Here is a 19,508-nt window from a genome sequence, read left to right on the forward strand (position 1 = left end):
CCCGCCAGCATAGCTCCCCTGGGATTCCAAATACTCCAATCCCAGGCTGTGGAGGCTCTGAAAGCTGGGGCATACATGAAAAATTAATGCAACTGTGGGTAGATGAGGGTTTTTGCATGGTTGTTGGGTGAACCCACAGCTGTGGGAAGCCAATCCCCAAGTCCTGCCCCTTCTGCCTGAGGCGCTGCCCCTTCCATACACACCCTGTGGAGACAAGCCCAGCCCCCTCCCCACCACAGTGGCCAGCCCCAACCCCAAGCTATTGCCCGCAGCCTGGGAGTGATCCAGGTCCCCCAGCCCCTCCCAGTAGGCTGTGGGGCTCCAACCTTCCCAGCCAGCCAGGCACCCCCATGGCCTCAGACTCCCTGGCCAGCCCATTTGGCCACCTCTCCCCTTCCGTCTGCCTGCCACCTATGGGCCAAGAGCAGCCGGCTGCATAAAGGTAGGAAGTGGTCTGCGGCAGAGTGTACGCAGGGCCACCCCTGTCTTTTTGGGACGGCAGTGCCTTCCCTTGACCCCATGGCCTACCACCCATGGGTTTTGACTAAGATCCACAGTGCTTTAGGAATAACAAAGTGCATCATTCTCTATCATCCCCCTCTGCAGTTCTGGCACTGCAGGTGGGGTCGGGGAGGAAGGGAGGAGACTAAGTCCAGTGCTGTAGTGGTACTTCTGCATGGAGGAGTAAGTTGGCTTTTTCATTCCTTAGCTCAGTCTCAGTCCTTCAAAAAAGGAAAAAATTGATACATGGAGGTTGAAATAGCAGCTGTTGAAATGGAGTGACCGCACGCTAATGGCAGATTGATGGGTCAATCCGCCCTTTCGAAGGGCCACAACAGTCTTTCAAAAGGGAGCGTCCACACTGCTTCAAGCTCTACTTCGAAAGAAGGCAGGTAGAAAATCTCACAGATGGGTCCCATGGCTGACAAGCCCTTCCACTGTTGCTGCAGCCACCTCCCATCTACTCGGGTGGCTGAGCAGTACCCCTGGGAACATGGCCCCTCCCCTGCTCAGGGCACAGCTGGGCTCCCCCCCGCCCGGGTGCCCTGGCACCTTTGAGCCACCCAGCAGCACCGACTGGTGGGAGCGCCTGGTGCTGGGGGAGTAGAATAACGAGAGGAGGCTGCGGAACTTCCGCATGTCATGGCAGACCTCCGAGAAGATCCATCACTGGCTCACCCCTGCATGCTGGCACCAGGACACCTGCAGGCAGCCCACTCACCCTGGAGAAACGGGTCATGATCGCCATCTGGAAACTGGCCATCCAGACTCCTACTGCTCCATGGGACAACAGTTTGGGGTGGGCATGGCCACCGTTGGGGCCATACTTATGGAGGTAAGGCAGGCCACGGCCACACGCCCCACTATGGGGGCGGGGGTCTGGGGAAAGGGGAACCCCTGGCTGCAGGGGCCAGGTGGGCAGGGGCAGGCTGGAAGGGGGCAGGCCAAAAGGGGGCAGGGGGCAGGCTGGAGCTGGGGATGGGCAGGGATGGCCTGCTATACCCTCATGGGAGCACACGTCCCTCTCCCCACCATGCAGATCATCAGAGCCATCAATGCAATGCTGCTGCACAGGGTCATCCTCCTGAGGGATCCGGATGCCACCATCACAGGCTTCAAGGACCTGGGCTTCCTGAACTGCTTCAGTGCATTGGACAGCACGTACGTCCTCATCCGGACCCTGGCGCACAGCGCCGGCCAGTATGGCAGCAGAAAGGGCTGCCATTTGGTGGTCCTCCAGGCCTCGGTGGGCATTAGGGGCCCGTTCACAGACATCTGTGTGCTGGGCCAGCCATACCCACGATACCTGGGTCTTCCGGAACTCTGGGTTCTGCCGGCTCCTGGAGGCTGGCACATTTGTCCCCTAGTGGGAGATCCCATTGGCTGGGGGGAACATCACCATGCCTCTCTGCATGGTGGCAGATGTGGCCTACCCCCTCCATCTATGGCTCCTGCAGCCATACACGGGACACCTTGACCCCTCCTGGAAGGTGCTCAGCCAGTGCCTCAACCATGCCTGCAACATTGTGGAGCAGGCCTTCGCATACCTTAAGGGATGGTGTAGGTGCCTCCACACAAGGTTGGAGGGTGGGGTCCTTAATGTGCCCCAGGTGATGGGCACATGTTGCATCTTCCACAACATTGTGGAGGGTAAGGGGGACGCATATGTGTGAGGGAGGGCAATGCTGACTGTGTTGGCTAAGAGCAGCCAGGCGCTGCCCCAACCACCAGGCCCACCAGAATGGCATCCGCATTAGACATGCCCTCAGGCAGGCTTTTGAGGATGGCCCCCTATGACCTGCACCCACACCCCTCCCCAGGCACATCTGCCACCCCAACCCCACCATGGCCTCCACCAGAACCACACCTGCACATCCACCACCCATCATCCCTCTCTGAGGAGCACAGCATGAAGAGGCATATGGAAGATAAATATTTATAAACAACTGGACAGAATGTGCAACTATGTACAGGGGGCAGGAACAGATGGCGTAGAGGGGGGTTGGAGGAGTTCTGAACCTGGAAGCGGGCAGGGATCTTACTCCAGGGCCGTGTTGGTGGGCCACGAGCCCCGTTGGCCCCAGGATCCACTGCCTCCCTGGTCGCGGGGTTCCCAATGAGGCGGGGAAGGGGCAGGGAGCACCGGCAGGTAAGGCCTGGCTGGGCTTTGTGTGGGGGAGCGGGAGCAGCTTGGCTGGAAGTGTGGGAGCAGGCTCGGTGAGGGGAGCAGCCGTGGGGGCCAGAAGGTGGGCAATATTGGCCTCATGCTCCTGGAGCATTGTGCCGATGTCCTCCAGGGTGTTCAGCTGCCTCTCCCACTCCGCCCTCTGTCAGTCCAGCTCGGCTTCCATGAGGCGCAGGTGCCACTCGGTCACCTCGGCCTGGTGGTGGTTGGCTGAGTAGTCCTCTGCCCAGTGGGGGGCTCTCCGTCTGTGGTCCCGGCAATGCGCGGCACAGAGTGGGGCCTGCTCACCCTCAACATCTGCCAGGGGGCTCTCAGGGACCAGGGACAGTGCTGGGCTCTGCTGGCCCACAGATGGTGCAGCAGTATGGAGAGATGGAGAGAGTGTTGGTAACATACTATTGCCTGGGGGGCTCTGGCTGTGGGCTGCCCTGCCGCAGGGCACCCACCTTCCCCTCCATAGGCTGAGCATCCCATACAACAGTGCAGTGGCTGAGGGGCTTCTCAGCTGGGTTGTTCTTCCCAGCCCATGGTGTGTGGTCCCCCGGTGCCCTCCAGTCCTGAGCGGCTGCCGCCCCACATGCAACTCATGACGCTGTCTGCGGGGAGCAGGTGCTGACTATCGCCGGTGGGCCACCACAGGGTGCTGTGTACCACATGTGTGAGGCCCGGGACCATTGGTCTTGTGTGAGCCCAGTGTGTCACCCCTGCCCCATGGAGTGGGTGTGAGCCCCGCCATGGACATACTGGAGGGATGACCGGGAGGGGACATAGATCGCAAGGTCCCCCTCCTCATTCGACCACTCAGTGGTGTTCCTCTGCCTCCAGCTGTGGCCTGTCCAACGATGTATCAAGCACCACTTGGGGTGGGGAGCTGTTGCAGGGCATTCAGCTCCTGGTAGTAGGAGCAGGTTGCTGGGGCTACCCCGGAGCAGCTGGCCTGGTCCCAGGCATGGGCACAGCCCTGGTGGAGTTCCTTTACTTTGCAGCATATGCTCTGGATGGCTCCTCACGAGGAGGCCCTGGGCCAGGTGGGCAACTGCTGTGGTGTTCCACAACTTAACATCCATTTCATGGAGGACCTCCTCCTCTTTCCAGAGGCCCAGGAGGTCCCTGAGCTCCCGCTCCATCCAGGAGGCGAGCATTGTGTTTTCTCCCCCCAGAACCCTGAGGGCCCTGGGGCTCACAGGGGGGCTGTGTGCTGGCCATCATGGCATACTACTGCTCCCGGGCTTCACTCAGAGCATGCAACTGGAGCTCATGATGGGGCTGCTCCTAGCATGCACTCAGCTTCCTGCCACGGAGTTCCTACATGCATGCTGCTTTAAGGCAGCCAGACGTGGGGATCACAGAGCCCCACTGCTGCCGGCTAGAGCGGCCTCGGGCTTCAGCTGACAGGCACCATGGCAGACCCCTCTTTCGAAAAAGCAGGATGTGGAGCATCTACACATGCACTCTTTCGATTTAGCTTTTTGAAACGGGACGATCTTCCTGACGCAAGATCAGGGTTCGGATTTCGACATCTGCGCCCCGTTCTTTTGATTTTCTTTCAAAAGAAGGTGTTGCACGTGTAGACGCCCTTCCCATTCTTTCGAAAGACAGCCACATATTTCAATGTTTCATGCATGTGTAGACACAGCTCTTGTGTTGGGCCAACCTTCTTTTGAATAGGTTGGACATATGTGCAGTCAACAAACATATACATCCTAGGGGTTTTGTGCCCTGAATTTACACACACGCACACACATGATATACTAGAAAAGGAAGTCATGTTCTCTTATAATCAATAGTGTCAGTAATTTACTAAATCATTTTATCAAGCATTTGGGAGTGGAAAATCTGAAATATTAGATTAGTGTAGAGATTGTCTGTCAATACAAATGGTTGGGAGAAGTCTTATTTCCTACAGTCCCAAACAAGACATAATGTTGATGGGGGTAATGAGCAATTATTTTTGAAATTCTGGAGGTATGCCTGCACTACAGAGGTTTTAATGACAAAGCTGGGTAACGCTTTTTTGGACACAAATACTTGCATCCTCCCTGGACAGCTTCCACAGGTGAGCACTGCTGCCCATCAAGCAGCAGTCACACTTCCACTTGCTATTGCAAAATTTTTGTTGTTTGGGGTGGGGGATGGGAAGAGCTGGGTTACGCACATGTGAATGAGAAAAGTTTTGTTGATCAACTGCAAGTTTAGACATAGCCTCACATATGCCATAGATGCATCTGATGGTACAGATACATCCTCTGAAAATGGACTGAACAGTTTCATTTAAATGCATATCACATATTACTATGTAATTATGTAAAACATATGTCAATCGCAACAGACAATAGCCCCTGTTCAGTTAAACAACTGTGCTGCATTTTGTTTTCATTTTGTATTAGTAAGATGGAAATATCTGACGTCTGACATAAACTGTCATCAGAGAGGTATGTTAAAGTAATATTTTGATTTAAATTAGTTAATGCTAGCTATAAAATTTTACTTAGACACTTTGTAGATGTTAGTTTGCCTACAAGTTAATGCACCTTGAAAGAAATACAAATTCAAGCCCTTGTGCAGATGACTTAAATAAATTATCTGGGCCTGTATTGAGAAACTTGGGGTCCCTGGCAAAGCCAGTTCAGTTCCCAGGTACAAGATTCATTATGCAATTTTCTTTCCTCTGCTACCACCTAAGCCAGACTCCTGTGCCATATCTAATTGGGAAGGGCATAGTGCCTAAAACTGAAGCTCAGCAATAGGTGTATCTTGTTATACAGGAACAGGAGGCTCAGGCCTTGGATGGTCTACACTTACCAAGACCCCACTTCTCTTATTTATTGTAGTCTAAGCAGTAAACATGAAATTAACACTGGTTAGAGAAACCCATGTCCTTACTGGTAGAGTCCAAGGCTATTGCAGGTTTGATAGCACTGTCTAAAATGGCTCTGGGGACTACTGAAGACTAGGAACAACTTATGTGAACAAAGATTTGCAGTACTAAATTCTGTATTAATAAATGCCAGGGCTCTGAGATATACTAATGAACCAATAAAAGATAGATATTAATACTTTATTTTACAATTCATAGAAGAGAGACAAACACAGCTATAGCATCACTGGCAAGGAAATACATGATATGCTGAATTTTAAAATGATTTACTGAGCAGTAAGGAAAAAGTAGAGTTCACAAAAAATCCAATTAATAAATTAAAATACGGTAGAAACTTAGGAAAATTAAAGACATTTCACGCATTATTAGCACCTCAGCTGTATAAAGTTTTCTTAAGACTGTGCCTTGAAATAGTGGTTTCTTTAAGTTATGCTTAACAACGCTGAAAAGGCACCATGCAGTGTTACATAAAACAGTAACAGACAGTAGAATACAGACTAACACGGCTACCTCTCTGTTATTATTGTCCTCACTATTACCCACTTTCACCATTACCCCTCACCCCCACCCTTGGCTCTTCTATCTTATTTGCCAACAATGATAACAATTTTTCTGATTTGTCAACCTTGATAATAATTTTGAACCTCTTTGCTTTATATATTGAGTCTGTTCTGGTAAGGCTGTAGATCTGAAGAAGTGGGTCTGTCCCATGAAAGCTCATCACCTAATTAATTATTTTGTTAGTCTTTAAAGTGCTACATAACTGCTTTTCTGTTTTGATAGAATACAGACTAACACGGATACCTTTCTGTTACTATTCCCCCTGAAGTATTTGAAGCTGCTTTTGTGCTTTACTTTCTCTGTTCAGCTCTTTTCCTTCCTCACAGTTCACATTTACATAAAATATGTCATTCACTGATATGATAAAATAAGTGCAGAATGCTTTTATATATCCTCTTGGATGTTAAAACTGACAGCTTAACACCTCTGTTACTACTTATCTCTGAGTCACTGCCCTTGCCAACACTCAAGATAAGACAAGCTGGCATATTCCAAACAAAGAGGCACTTGCTGTGCATTCTGGGAATTGTAGTAAAGTATGCTACCAAATTGTTCATATTCAATTTTATTTTTAAAACATGCATTTGATAATTAACTGCAATGGAGACAAAGATTTTCCTCTTTAACTAGATCACTTTCAAGAAGCAAAAGGCAAAAAATGTATATAATCTAAAGAGAAACCACATATTAAACTATGTAGTTAGCCTTGGAATGTTTGAATGTATTTACATTTACCAGTGTCAGACATCTGTTCCCATTAAATCAATGGAAATTTTAGCATTGACCTCAATGGGAGAAGAATCAGGCCAACAGTGAGTACTTTTAAAAAAATTACCTGTTTACTTTATTGGTGCATCTCGCTCTGTGCTAGGCAAGCTTAGCAAGGAGGCAGATTTGGGCCCCAGAAGGGGCGGGGCCTTGGGCAGAAGGGTCAGGGCTAGGAACAGGAACTCCCCTTGCCACTCCTTCATGGCCAGCGGTTGGGGAAGCCAGGAGCCCCGGGGCTCTCGGGGCAATTTGAAGGGCATGGAGTTCCTGGCCATTGGTAGGATCTAGCAGGGACAATGAAGGAAGTGGGGACAGGGGTGTGGAGCAAAAAGTCAGCCATGTGCAGGCCAGTTTGGCAGCTGGTTCTTACCCATGTGCCACACTGGCCTACTTTCACCTCTGTCAGCCTTTGCCCACTGACTCAGCTGGCCATTATTACAACAGGTGCACTTCAAAACAGCTGTCTGCACAGTAACTTGTATTTGAAATATTGTCAGCCTATATGATTTAAGTGCTGATTTGGGTAGTATTAGGTATTAGAAAATCTTTCTTCATAGCCATTTTAACACATTTATGCTCCATTAACAATGACATCAAACTAATGTCATCAGAAAATATTTTTTCCAAATGAGACTAAAATGGCTTCCTTGCATGCTTCTTGTCAGATCAATAGAGAGGGGGAAACTAATAAAGACAATGAACCAAATCTTGGACCTACCTGAATGTGCAGAGGAGCCATTAAGCATAAAAGACCTACTCGGTTTTCTTCCTATGAGCTGGAATTAATATACCTTAATTCCGGCTACCATGACTTTTCCACTAAAGGAGGCCAATGGGAGTGTTCACGCCTGTCAACTTCCCTAACTCCTAATGAGGGCCAGAAGTATTTGTGCTAATGCAGGGATCCTGTAAGTTTGACCTAGCATGTCACTATCATCATCATCATCATCATCAACAAGCATGGATTAAGTGCGCATTGGTGTCTGATGTCTCCCTCACTATTTCCTTCCTTCCATCCTTCCCTGTCCAGTGTGCAGTGGCTTAGTTTTTGTAGATGAGCTCTGCAACAATCTACATCAACTACTCATTCTCTGTGGTGTCTGTCTCCCCTATTCAAACCATCTATTATGCCGAATACAAAGGTTTTGACTTTTCATTTTCAATCAAACACCTGAAGATCAACCGTGGCAGCATTGATCTACCTGAAAGTGTACTCGTGGCCTCATGTAGCAATTTTATGTTCAGGTAAATGTTATTGGTCAGGTGAGTGCTAGAGGAAGCATATAATTTACATGAGATTCCAATCTGCGGTTGTTTGGACTCTGCTTCCCGGGAGTAGGAATGGGGTAAGGTAGATTCCACTGTAGGATCAGGACATGTGGGACTTATCAACAATCATCTGACAAAGTGGGTCTTTGCCCATGAAAGCTTATGCTCCAAATTATCTGTTAGTCTATAAGGTGCCACAGGATTTCTTGTTTTTCAACAATCACTAATATTGCTATATCATCTATAGGCTACCTCAGTCTTGGGAAAGAGGTAGGAAAAATATTGTCCCTGTCTCATTCCCATGTGCCATCCAACCAGCACAATGAATAAAGAGAAAGAAATCGGAGAACTGATTGTATAAGGACCAGCTATGCAGGTTTTGGATGGGACAAAGATCTGCCATTACCTCCTTTCAAGTTTTTTCGATGCTAGAACTGAGAGATGGTTTAGACTCAGGAATAAGATGGAGCAGACCCAGAGTTGTGCTAACTGTGCCAGTAGGTGCAATGTCTGGAGGTTTAAAACAAACAAAAAAATGAAGCATTTTTTCACAACACACAGTCAACCTCTGGAACTTCTGGCCACAGGATGTTGTGGAGGCCAAAACTACAAACTGGATTCAAAAAGAGCATGATAAGTTCAGGGATGATACAACCAGGATGGGCAAGGATGATGTCCCATCCCCTGCCTGCCAGAAGCTGGGAATGGATGACAGGTTGGATTACTTGATGGTTTTACCTTTGCTGTTCATTCCCTCCGGAGCACCTGGCATTGGCCACTATCTTGATATTGGGTTAGGTGGACCTCTGGTCTAACCCAGAACGTCCGTATGTCCTGGAAGCACAGCAATATGCCTGTTCATGCTCCTACACAATTTTCATGTTCCCCCACTGCTGATGCTTGAAAGGGTTGGATACCAGGAATTCTCCTTGCCTCTGAGAACTCTCAAGGGTTCAGGCCCTGGAAGAATGCAGAGGGGTCTTATCAGCGACTAGTATCTGTCCCCCTTACCTCATCATATCCTTCATCTGCATTATGGGGCAATCTTAATTTTCTCAGTATCTGTGGAGGCCTGTAGGTGCTAGTAAAAAATATGGTAGTACATTTCGCCCATGGCTAGGGCAAGGTTGGTACCCTAGGGATTCTTGTCTTTGTAGCTGAAAATGGGGAGGGGAGAGGAAAGGTGACCTTGTCCGTGTCTACACTAGCCAAAAACTTTGAAATGGCCATGCAAATGGCCATTCTGAAGTTTACTAATGAAGCGCTGGCATACATATTCAGCACTTCATTAGCATGCGGGCGGCCGCGGCACTTCGAAATTGATGCGGCTCGTCGCCGCGTGGCTCGTCCAGATGGGGCTCCTTTTTGAAAGGACCCCGGCTACTTCAAAGTCCCCTTATTCCTATGAGCAGATGGGAATAAGCGGACTTCGAAGTAGGTGGGGTCCTTTTGAAAAGGAGCCCTGTCGGGATGAGCCGTGCGGCGGTGAGCTACGTCAATTTCAAAGTGCCGCGGCCGCCCGCATGCTAATGAAGCGCTGAATATGTATTTTAGCGCTTCATTAGTAAACTTCAAAATGGCCTTTTGCATGGCCATTTCGAAGTTTTTGGCTAATGTAGACACGGCCCTTATGTCTCATTTTTAAAAGAATAGTCCCATATCAATATCCTCCTGTAGGTAATCCCCAATTATTTTTTTAAATGGGACAATTGTCCCATATGTTTTCTCTTTCCTTTCCAAACAGTACGGCTACCGTTACTTGCCAGCTGCCCACATACCACTAGTGAGTGGTGGGGCTCCAATGGTTGATGATGGGAGGTGGAAGAACGAGGCTGGTAGCTGGGCAAAGCTGCAATGTGCAGGACTGATTGTTTCCCCGTTAGTCCATCAGTGAAGCCCCTGCTTCATGTGGGCTCCTGGTTAGCAGAGCCTCATCGTACCTCACCCCTTTTTCCACCCAATGGTGGTTGCTTACTGTAGTGGCTGGTAAGTGTTGGCTGGCAGTGGCAGGTTACGTATCATCTCTGTGCACCCATTGGCCCTTTAAATGCTTCCCCTCTCAATGACTTTTTGCTCTGCCCATTCATCCCACCAATCCTGCTGCTCTTCCATATCACCCACAGAGAACCAGTCCCTGGTGAGATCATTCAGGTAACCAACACCCCAACTAGCAGGCTTCATCCTCCCCCACTGCCTCTGGCTGGGCTCACAGCTGCAGAAAGCTCAAAATCCTATGGCCCTGGGCATTGACCAGGAGAAGCCAAGCCCTACATGTACCAAAGTCCCAAACAGCATGGGCACAGGGAAGATTCTCCATCCTTCCTTTAAGCGCTGCAATAGCAGGGAGGAGACTATTTCCATCCTGTTTGTGTCCCAGCCTTGCAGGCTCCACAGCAACTGTCCCCTAACACCTGCAAGGACACTCAGTCAGTTTGTAGATTGCCTCTGCCCTATACCCAAACTCCCTAAGGCATGTGGTACTGCTCTGTCCCTTAGACAACACCCACAACTCAGTCACCTGTCTCGCTGGGTTCCCTAAAGCCCCAACTGACAGATTCTCTGAGCCCTGGCACGGAATGCATCTTCAAGGCTTAAGTACTTTCTGCCTGCGCTTTAGCCAGTGGGTGGCTGGCTTATATCTGTGTCCAGCACCCAAATGGAGATGTTAGCTGCCTTTCCACACTGCGTAAACAGAAACAGACGAGCTGCTTCCAGGGGAGCACGGATGGTAGTGGAGGAGAAGGGAAGAGATAAACACACCCACACATCTCATAGAGCTGGAAGGGACCTCGGGAGGGCATCGAGCCCAGTCCCCTGCCCTCTTGGCAGGACCAAGCACCTTCCTTTTTTTAAAATCTATTTGCCCCAGATCCTTAAATGGCCCCCTCACGGATTGAGCTCAGAAGCCCAGGTTTACCAGGCCAACGATCAAACCACTGAGACGACCTCTGCTCCCACTTCCACCCCCTTGCTGCTAGGATCAGCTCCCAACCCTTCATTCTGCATAAGCGTGAAAGGCTGTTGCTGTGGCTATACTCTGGGGTGAACGCCACGAGACACATGTCAGGAGCGGTGGGTGCATGCTGGGGGGCTGGCCAGGCCTGGAGCACTGGGCGTCAGGTTGGTCACCCCCATCCCTGCGCCGGCGAGGGAAAGGGGGATGTGTGCGCCACTGCAACCTTGGCAAGGGGCGCGCCTCAGCCAGGAGCCTGGAGGGGCCCTTCGCTGTGGTCGCGCCACTCGGCCAAGTCCACGGCCCTCCGCTCGGGGCGGGGGGGGGGGGCTGTCCGTGCCCCAGCGCACCGAAGACCTGCGGGGCAGGGCACCGCCTCTGCACACCAGGGGCGGCTGGTCTGCTCCGCGCGCTCCGGCAGCAGCAGCTGGCGGGGGCGCTGCACGGCACAGGCGGCATCTCACCAGGTGTCCCGCAGTCGGCCCAGGGACAGGCGAGCCCGGGCACGGGCTGCGCCGGGGCTCCGGTGGCCTCCGGCGAGGGGCGGGGACTGGCCCGAGGGGCGCCCTGCGCGCCTGCGCCCCCTGTTGGCGGTGCCCTCCGCCGCGCCGGAGGCCTGTGGGGCGACCGGGCCCCAGCCTAGCCCATCGCTGGCGGCTTGTTGTCGTCACGTGGCCGGGGGAGGGGGCTGCGGGCGGGGCGGAGCGGGATAGGCTCTGGAGGAGGCGGAGGCGGAAAGTTTGCGGCGCGGCTGGGGCTGGGGCTGGCGGTGATTGCCGCGGGCTGGGTGCTGTCTGCTTCTCCCTGCGGCCCGGGGAGCCCGGCCATGAGCTGCCCGTGCCGCGCTGCGCCAGCCGCTGCGCTGGCCTTGCTGCTGCTGCTGTTGCTTGGCCGCCTGGCGGGGAGCTCGGCCGCCCCGTGCCCGGCTCCGTGCCGCTGCCTCGGGGACCTGCTGGACTGCAGCCGCCGCGAGCTGAGCCGGGTGCCCGAGCGGCTCCCGCCCGGGGTGGTGCAGCTGTGAGTGTCGCGGGGCGTGGCGGGGCATGGCCGGGGACCCCAGCCCGCTCCGGGACCTGCTGCCGGGCTGGATGCCGAGGGTCCGGCTGCGGCGGGAGGGGAACTGCCGCCGGTCCGGAGCGAAGGGCACCTTCTCTGCACCTCCTACCTGTGCCCGCCGGGGCTCAGCCGGGCAGGGCTCCCCCGCACCTGTGACCTCCTCCGGCTGCCGCCTCCCCTTGAGGGGGCCAGGACTCGGAAGAGGTGCACGGCTCCGCTCCCAGCAGTGCCCGGGGGGGAAGGGGTGCCAGGGCCGTTTCTCTGTTGCGGGGCTGACCCTGTGAGCGAGGGAGAAAGTTTTGTGTACAGGCGACTAATGCGGGAACTGGAAACTGTTGGAAGTGCCTTGTTCTTTCGCAAGTTGAGGCACTCTGGTATCCTGCCAAAGGGCTGAACTAAAATTGATACTGAAACCTAGGGGGGTTATTTTGGAGGGAGGCCTGGGAAAGAAGAGATGCTAAGACTGAAGGTCTGTTTCTGTTTTAAAGTTACCAAGGGGGGTGGGGGAACCTCTGTGAGAAACTTGATGGTTGATAAACATTGAGAGTAATTGGGCCCAGAGAAGTTGCACACTGTTGTTAGGAGAAATGTGCATTCTGGCAGTGTTAACTAATGAATATTTTTTACACTTTTTTTGCAGATAATAGGGTAACTATTTTTGTAGGTAGTACGAATTTGCGTATTAGCTAGTGTGGCATTTATATGGTTTTTCTTGTTGATCTTTTGTTTTTCCCTACTAGTGCTTTTAAGAAATGTGTTAAGAAAATAACTTTTATATCAGAAAAACTTTATGATTACTTAGTAATGAATATTAAAATGTCGTGTTTAGAATATTTAATTTTAATAACAAACATTTTTGGAGAAATCATAAGATATTGAAATTTCCTAAAAGGAAAAATAATGCTGGAACTTTTTCCTGTACAGAGTCTCAATTTTTTTCACTCATTTTTCCCCATATTTCTTATGGTCTATTAAATTTCAAAAACAGATAGGGATAAAGACTAACATAAACAGGAAGGATGTCAATTAGTTGTGACTAATTCTGTTCAATTGCCTCATCTGGAGGTCATGCTTGTCTGTTTATGAAACATGGATGGCTGTATTGACAACATATGGAACTGAACATATAAATGTCTTTGGGAGGCAGATATTTCCATGAGTAGTATAGGAAGGTATCTGGGAGAAAAAAAGAAACTTAACTTTTCCTTCTGGTTGATACGATTAAGATGTTTCCAATAAATACATGTTCAACAATTCATTGTGTTTCCTACTGAATGTTGATCCTCATTTGAGCCTACTGAGTTGTCTGAGTAAAACAAATAAAATAAATCTCTTCACAAAGCTTGTTAGAGGTGTTAAAAATTAACATTTGATTTACCTTTAAGGTAATATTTAGATTTATCATTATGACAAATTAAAACCAAGAGGAAAGCACAGACCCTTTAACAGGAACTTATTTCTGAAACTTGTCTTTAATGTACGGGCTGTGTTAACCTAAGTACTTAAATGTGTTGCTTTTTGTAATTATGTTAGTGAGAGGCCCTAAAATAAATTAAAGGGTGTTTTTATGGTTAGCACAACTGGTCATGTAAATTGTCTTTATGTAAGTTCACATTCCTTCAAAGAAGTGAGAGAAAATAAGTTCCATTTGTGTAAATAAATACTGGGCCTGTTGTAAAGCATCCTGCTGTGATCACTCATTGGACAGCTGTGTCATTTGGTCTGAAACTCTCAGGAGTACGTCTTTGTAGGTGTCACCAAACCATGTGGTTTGGCTGCCTTGGTGGAACTGTTTCTTTTGTTTGTGTCAAATGCCTTAGAAGTACCTTTGTTTTCTTTTTTTTTTCTCTTCCACTTAATAAGAAAGGGCCGAAACATGTGACATTGTCTGTTACCTCCTATTTAGTGAGTGGAATTTTGACTGCTCAAGTTTCAAGACAACAATGCTTTTCTGTTTCAGGTAGCCAGTAGAGTTTGAGTTAATGTGATCACTGTTACACCAAAACAAGTTTACTTACAAATAGCAACAGATTTTGTGAATTTTGTTGACAATTAGAAGACTATAATCTCCAAAGTCTGTAATTTAGGTTGAAAAACTGCCAGCCCTCATTGGAAGATATTGTAATGTCTATAAGACCCAATTCTCAAGCCCTTACTAAAGCTAGAACTCTCTTATGGTTGGATTGAAGGGTTCTTGCCTGATTTAGAACTTCAAGAATAAGCGTATTTTTGAATGTTTTCCTGTCCTCTCTCCCCGCCAATACCTCCAAAAAGGTCCACTGGTATGAAGTAGTATACCAGTGTGAAGTGAAGTGATGGCTTGGTCCTGTCTCATTCAGAACTCTCACAAAGTTAATAAAATGTCCTGGGTGTGTGAAAAGTGTGACCATGAAGAAGGAGACAAAGAAAATGAGCTTCATAGTTTGAAACTCGAGTGCTTGCATTCTGTTCCTGTGCTGTCAAAGTTGTAGTTACTCCATTAATACTTCAAAAGCCTCATGACATATAGTGTAAATAGGAGACTTTACTCTGCTTTATTAGGAGTTTAGAATAAAGTCCATCATCTTCCTTTGTGCTTTCTTCGCATAATGTAATGGAAGTCCATTGAAAACTGATAAATATTTGTAATGTATTTATATACAAATATCTTTAAAGTTAGATTTCAGTTTACTTCTGGCATATGTGCTCTGAGCTGGAAAGAATGTTGCTTTGTTAGAATTAATAATTCAGAGCCAGAATTGGGGGGAGGGAAAGCAAATGCTTTTTGCTGCTTTCAGTATTTTTAAATTCTCATTGGAATTTTAGACTATATCTTACCTGGTTCACATAGAAATGCCAAAGCTGTCAGTGAGTCAGAAGGGAACATCTAAAAGAAGGTTTCAGTTTGTTTGTACTGCATCTTTAGTTCTTACATTTTATAAATCCTCTAGTTCTTTAAAAGAATTGCCAGAAACAAAACCCCTTATGGTTTTCACAGCTGTTTTTCAATATTTTCCAGACTAAAACTTTAACATAGCAAGCTGATTTATGAGTCACTTTGGATCAGTGTCTTAAAACAGCTACAGCCTGGCTTTTTGTTTTTCAGCTTTCCTGATTTCTGCTGAATTAGCAGCTCTAAAGGCCCCAGTGGGATTGATTAAGAAGCTGTTGCTGGATTTGCATTTTAAAATTGCACTTGAGGCTCAGGTTTCTGAGTTCTCTAAGGTAGAAGATGATAATTGCAACTAAGTGTTTTAAATTAAGTTAGGGTCTAAAAAATTGTGTAGTGTGAAAATGGAGAGGTGGTACCTCCTTTATATTAGGCCTTCCCTTTGGTTTTTCATCATGTAAATATTAAAACTTTAAAGTTGCAGGTCAATTTTCAAGTCAAGAAGCATCAAATAGTTCATGAAGAAGTGACTGGGTGTGAATACTTTTCTTTCAGCTGTTTCATAAAATAGATTCCTAAAGAGCAGGGTTAGTGAGGCTTGAAACACTGCAAAACATTACAAGTATCACTGTTCTGTTAGAGCATAAATATTTAAGTAAAAAGTAGGAATATATGCTTTCTTCTATGTAGTAAGATTTTCTTAAATGTAAATCTTGTATTTGTAAAGTCTGAGAATGTAATCCCCATTACATTTTTCATGACTCTCCAGAAGTAAAAGAAACCACAGAAGAGATTTTCTTTCTCTGTTTAATAATGGTTTTAGAGTGGAGGTGTTAGATTGGAGAGGGAAAATTTAAAAAAGCACAGGGTGAATCAAAAATGGAAATTGTTTTGGAACCTTAGTGTTTAGTGTTGCACACTCCTATGAGGAAAGGCAGACAACCATCCACTTCCAAATCAATTTTTCATAAGTGGTCTTAATTCAAGGGTGGTAGTTAGACTCTAAAAAAAATCTGTAGCTTAAATTTTTACACCTAGGGCTCAGGAGAAACTATGGGTTTAAATTTCACTTAGAAAATTGGTGCAAGACATATTTTAACTGTAGTTCACATTCAGAAGTTCTGCCTTCACTTACAGGGAACAAATTTCCCTTTAATATCTCAACTTTTTAACATTGAAAGTGTGGCCTTAAGTGCTTTTTATTTATTTCTATTGTATATAATTTAAACAGAAAAAACACACAAGAATGTGTGTTTGAGAGAGAAGCCTTAAAATTGACTCTTTACTTTTTTTCTCCTATTTGAAAAACTGTTGTCAGTGAAGTCGTGTGGTGTTTCTGGGTGCATGTGTTTTTAAAAGTAAGGTGCTGCATGGGAAATTTGTGGGTGTCTGCAGCATTAAAAAACACAGATTTTGTTTGAAACGTAAGTTGTTACACTCACGCTTGCCTTGATAGACTCCAGATGGATGTGAGCTTGAGCTATGAGTGAAAGTGTCTGGCTCCAGTGTGGTGATCATGCACAGCAGTGGTTGTAATTGCAGGATTTTTATAGTTTAAGGACTCTGCCAATTTTTTTTAACATGTTATAACTCCAGCAGAACAAATCTGCTCACGTCTCTTACTGTCTGGTGGGTCCTTAGGCAAAAATGTTTTAAATAAACCTTCTCAGGGTTTTTAGATGAAATGAAGAAATGCAGGTTTTTAGCATTGATATTGAAAGCTCTTTGAAATAGCTGCTGATTCATAATTTTCTAATGATGACCAAGAGTTACATATTAGGCTGTAAAAGCAATGACTTCATGGAATTTTGCTGTTTGTTTTGCATACTTCTCATAATCTGTACAGACAGACCAAAGCTAAATATTGAATTAAAGGTGATGGTGGGGCATCTTTACTAACTCTTTTAAAGTAGAAGTTTAATTTGGATTACTTTTAAAATCAATTTCTTTGTAGTAGTAGACTTCAAGATTTGTTTGTGAACGTAGGGGTGAAGTTGTTAAATTAAATATACTTGTGTACTTGGATCTGATGGATGGTAACACTCGATTTTTAACAGTGAGGGAATTATGCTTCCTATTTAAGCGACACTGATATCATTTACAGAAGAATTTAGTCATACTAATCAAACTAACACTTTCAAAAACCGGCAGATGTTAGAACTCAACTGGTTTCCGCTCTCTTCTTGATGAAGCTTCTTAGGTGCTTAGTCTGTTTGCTGTGTCTGGAACTCCACTGCTCACTCCAAGAGGACACATGTAGAACTTCACTGACATCATTTGCACATTCTGATTAATAAACCATGCTAACACGTAGCCCACTGGGGCTCTTGGTTTGACATGGAAAAGAACTGAACTTTATGGCACAAGATTTTTCCTTAAACACAAGTTTTTATGCTTTAAGTTCTTTCTCTCTTAGATGCAAGTTCTGAGTAGGATATAAACTGGCTTGTAAGTGTAGGCTGCTTTCAGGCCTATTTCTCAGTTTGCTGCTGCTGATACTAAATATGATTTGTATTAACTTTGTGTACATGAAATGAGGATTTTGTTTGATTTGGAATCCCAAACTCCATTTTCATGCATCCTTGCCCACTGTGTCTAGTCTTTGCAAGTTGTTTTAGAATATTAGCTTAAAAACTATAAGGCTGTGTTGCACTAGGCCCTCCTTTCGGCGGGGCTATGTTGACGTGGCACTTTGGGATATACTTATGAGGTGCTGCCGTGAATGTGCAGTGCCTCATTAGCATAATGAGAGCTGTGCACACTTTGAAACTGCTGGTTTCGAAACACAGCCGCCCATGTAGCCGGGCGACCTTTAAAAACGACCCCTTGATTTTGAAAGTCCCTTGTTTCCATCTGGTTTTGGGCGTAAGGGGATTTCAAAATCGGGGGTCCATTTCGAAACGTCCCTAGCTATATGGCAGCTGTGTTTCGAAATTGGCAGTTTTGAAGTGCGTGCGGAGCCAATATGCTAATGAGGTGCTGCATGTTCACAGCAGCACCTCATTAGTATATCCCAAAGTGCCATGTTACCATAGCCCCTCCGAAAGGAGGGACTAGTGTGGCCACAGTCTAAAAGAAACTAACACATCCCATATTTTTGAACCTATATTAGAGTTGCACTTAAGTCTTAGGGCACATCTTCATTATGGAGAAGATCACTGCTGCTGCACTCTTCCAGAAGTTCAATTTAGCATGTCTTGTAGGTGTGTACTAAATTGAACTCACTGGGCACCTCTGTTCATGCTGGTACTCCTGCTCCTTAAGAGGAGTAAGGGAAGTCGATGGGAACATTTGCTACTGTCAGCTTCTGACAGTGGAGATGGCATGGAAGCTTGAATTAAGGTACAGTGACTCCAGCTATATAATTTCTTTCAATGTAGGCCTGGCCTTATGTTTTTGTCTGTGAATTTCTCTTGTAGTAACCACAAGGTTACTTTACCTTCCCTTCCCTCCTCCTGCCCCTCCCCTGCCCAGGAGAGGGGGAGGAGACAGTTTCCTTCACAATATGTGCTCATGAAGCATCCCATAGATGTTGAGACTTTTTTTAGTGCTTCTGTCCTTTTTTTTGGAAAAAAAAAATTATTCAGTCACAAAATACCATACAAACTGAAAGCCTTTCTGGTTAATAGCAGTGGTCAAAGTATTTAAAATCATCTTCTTTGTTTTCAGAAGACAATATGTAAGTACTAATGCAATTTTATTACCAACAGATTATATAAGGTAGACTTTTTATATATGTAGTGAGATATTAGATTGTAGTTCTGGCTAAACATATTTATGAGAGCTAGTAAAAATACACCTGATATTTCAAAACTGTCATCTCATTTATGTTTGTCATCTCATAGGGATTTAAGTCACAACAGATTATCTTCAATCAAGGCCAGTTCCTTGAGTCACCTTCATAGTCTCCGTGAAATGTAAGTGATATGTGTTTCTGGATGTAAAAATAGTGTTCTTTCTAAATGGCTAGCTGTTTGAAAGGGGTGAAAAAAAGATGTTGTGTTCTTATCACTACATCTTGCAGTAAGTGAGTTTATAATTTACTTTGAATTTTAGGGTGTGCTCAACATTTAACATATAGTTTATTCGCTTTTGTTGATACTACAATTGACTTTTTTTGCTCCTGATAGAAAACTGAGTAACAATGAATTGGACACCATACCTAATCTGGGACCAGTCTCTGCAAATATTACTCTTCTGTCCTTGTAAGTAGATTTAGATGGCACTTTAACTCCACAGGTGGGCAGAGGGGGAAAGGGGACATTTGTATATAAAGGTTATTGATATTGAAGTTAACAAAATTGGAAGTTTATCAAATTGTGGCTAGGAAGTTTCTTATGGGATTTGTTGCATCAGGTTGTTTAAAAATAGGTGTATGTAGGTACACACATGCAAAATAATGAATCCTAGGAGTTTTTGTTGCTTCTTTGAGATATAAGAACATAAGAATGGCCATACTGGGTCAGAC

At 46.5% G+C, this 19,508-nt stretch overlaps 1 protein-coding gene across 2 annotated transcripts in view; it reads left to right on the plus strand.

Annotated features, from left to right (window-relative positions):
• Positions 1-11,866: 11,866 nt before the first annotated feature.
• LRIG3 (leucine rich repeats and immunoglobulin like domains 3) overlaps positions 11,867-19,508 on the plus strand; it is a 62,526-nt gene continuing 54,884 nt past the window's right edge. Inside the window, exons 1-3 of one of the 2 annotated variants that reach the window (XM_075013923.1) lie at positions 11,867-12,132; positions 18,886-18,957; positions 19,171-19,245. In XM_075013923.1, the coding sequence (XP_074870024.1) occupies positions 11,942-12,132; positions 18,886-18,957; positions 19,171-19,245 (338 nt within the window). In that variant the 5' untranslated portion in view covers positions 11,867-11,941. The remainder of the gene's footprint in view (positions 12,133-18,885; positions 18,958-19,170; positions 19,246-19,508) is intronic. The other variant, XM_075013930.1, reaches the window with a different exon arrangement.

Source organism: Carettochelys insculpta, chromosome 1, assembly GCF_033958435.1.
Source record: "Carettochelys insculpta isolate YL-2023 chromosome 1, ASM3395843v1, whole genome shotgun sequence".
Classification (NCBI taxonomy): Eukaryota; Metazoa; Chordata; order Testudines; family Carettochelyidae; genus Carettochelys; species Carettochelys insculpta.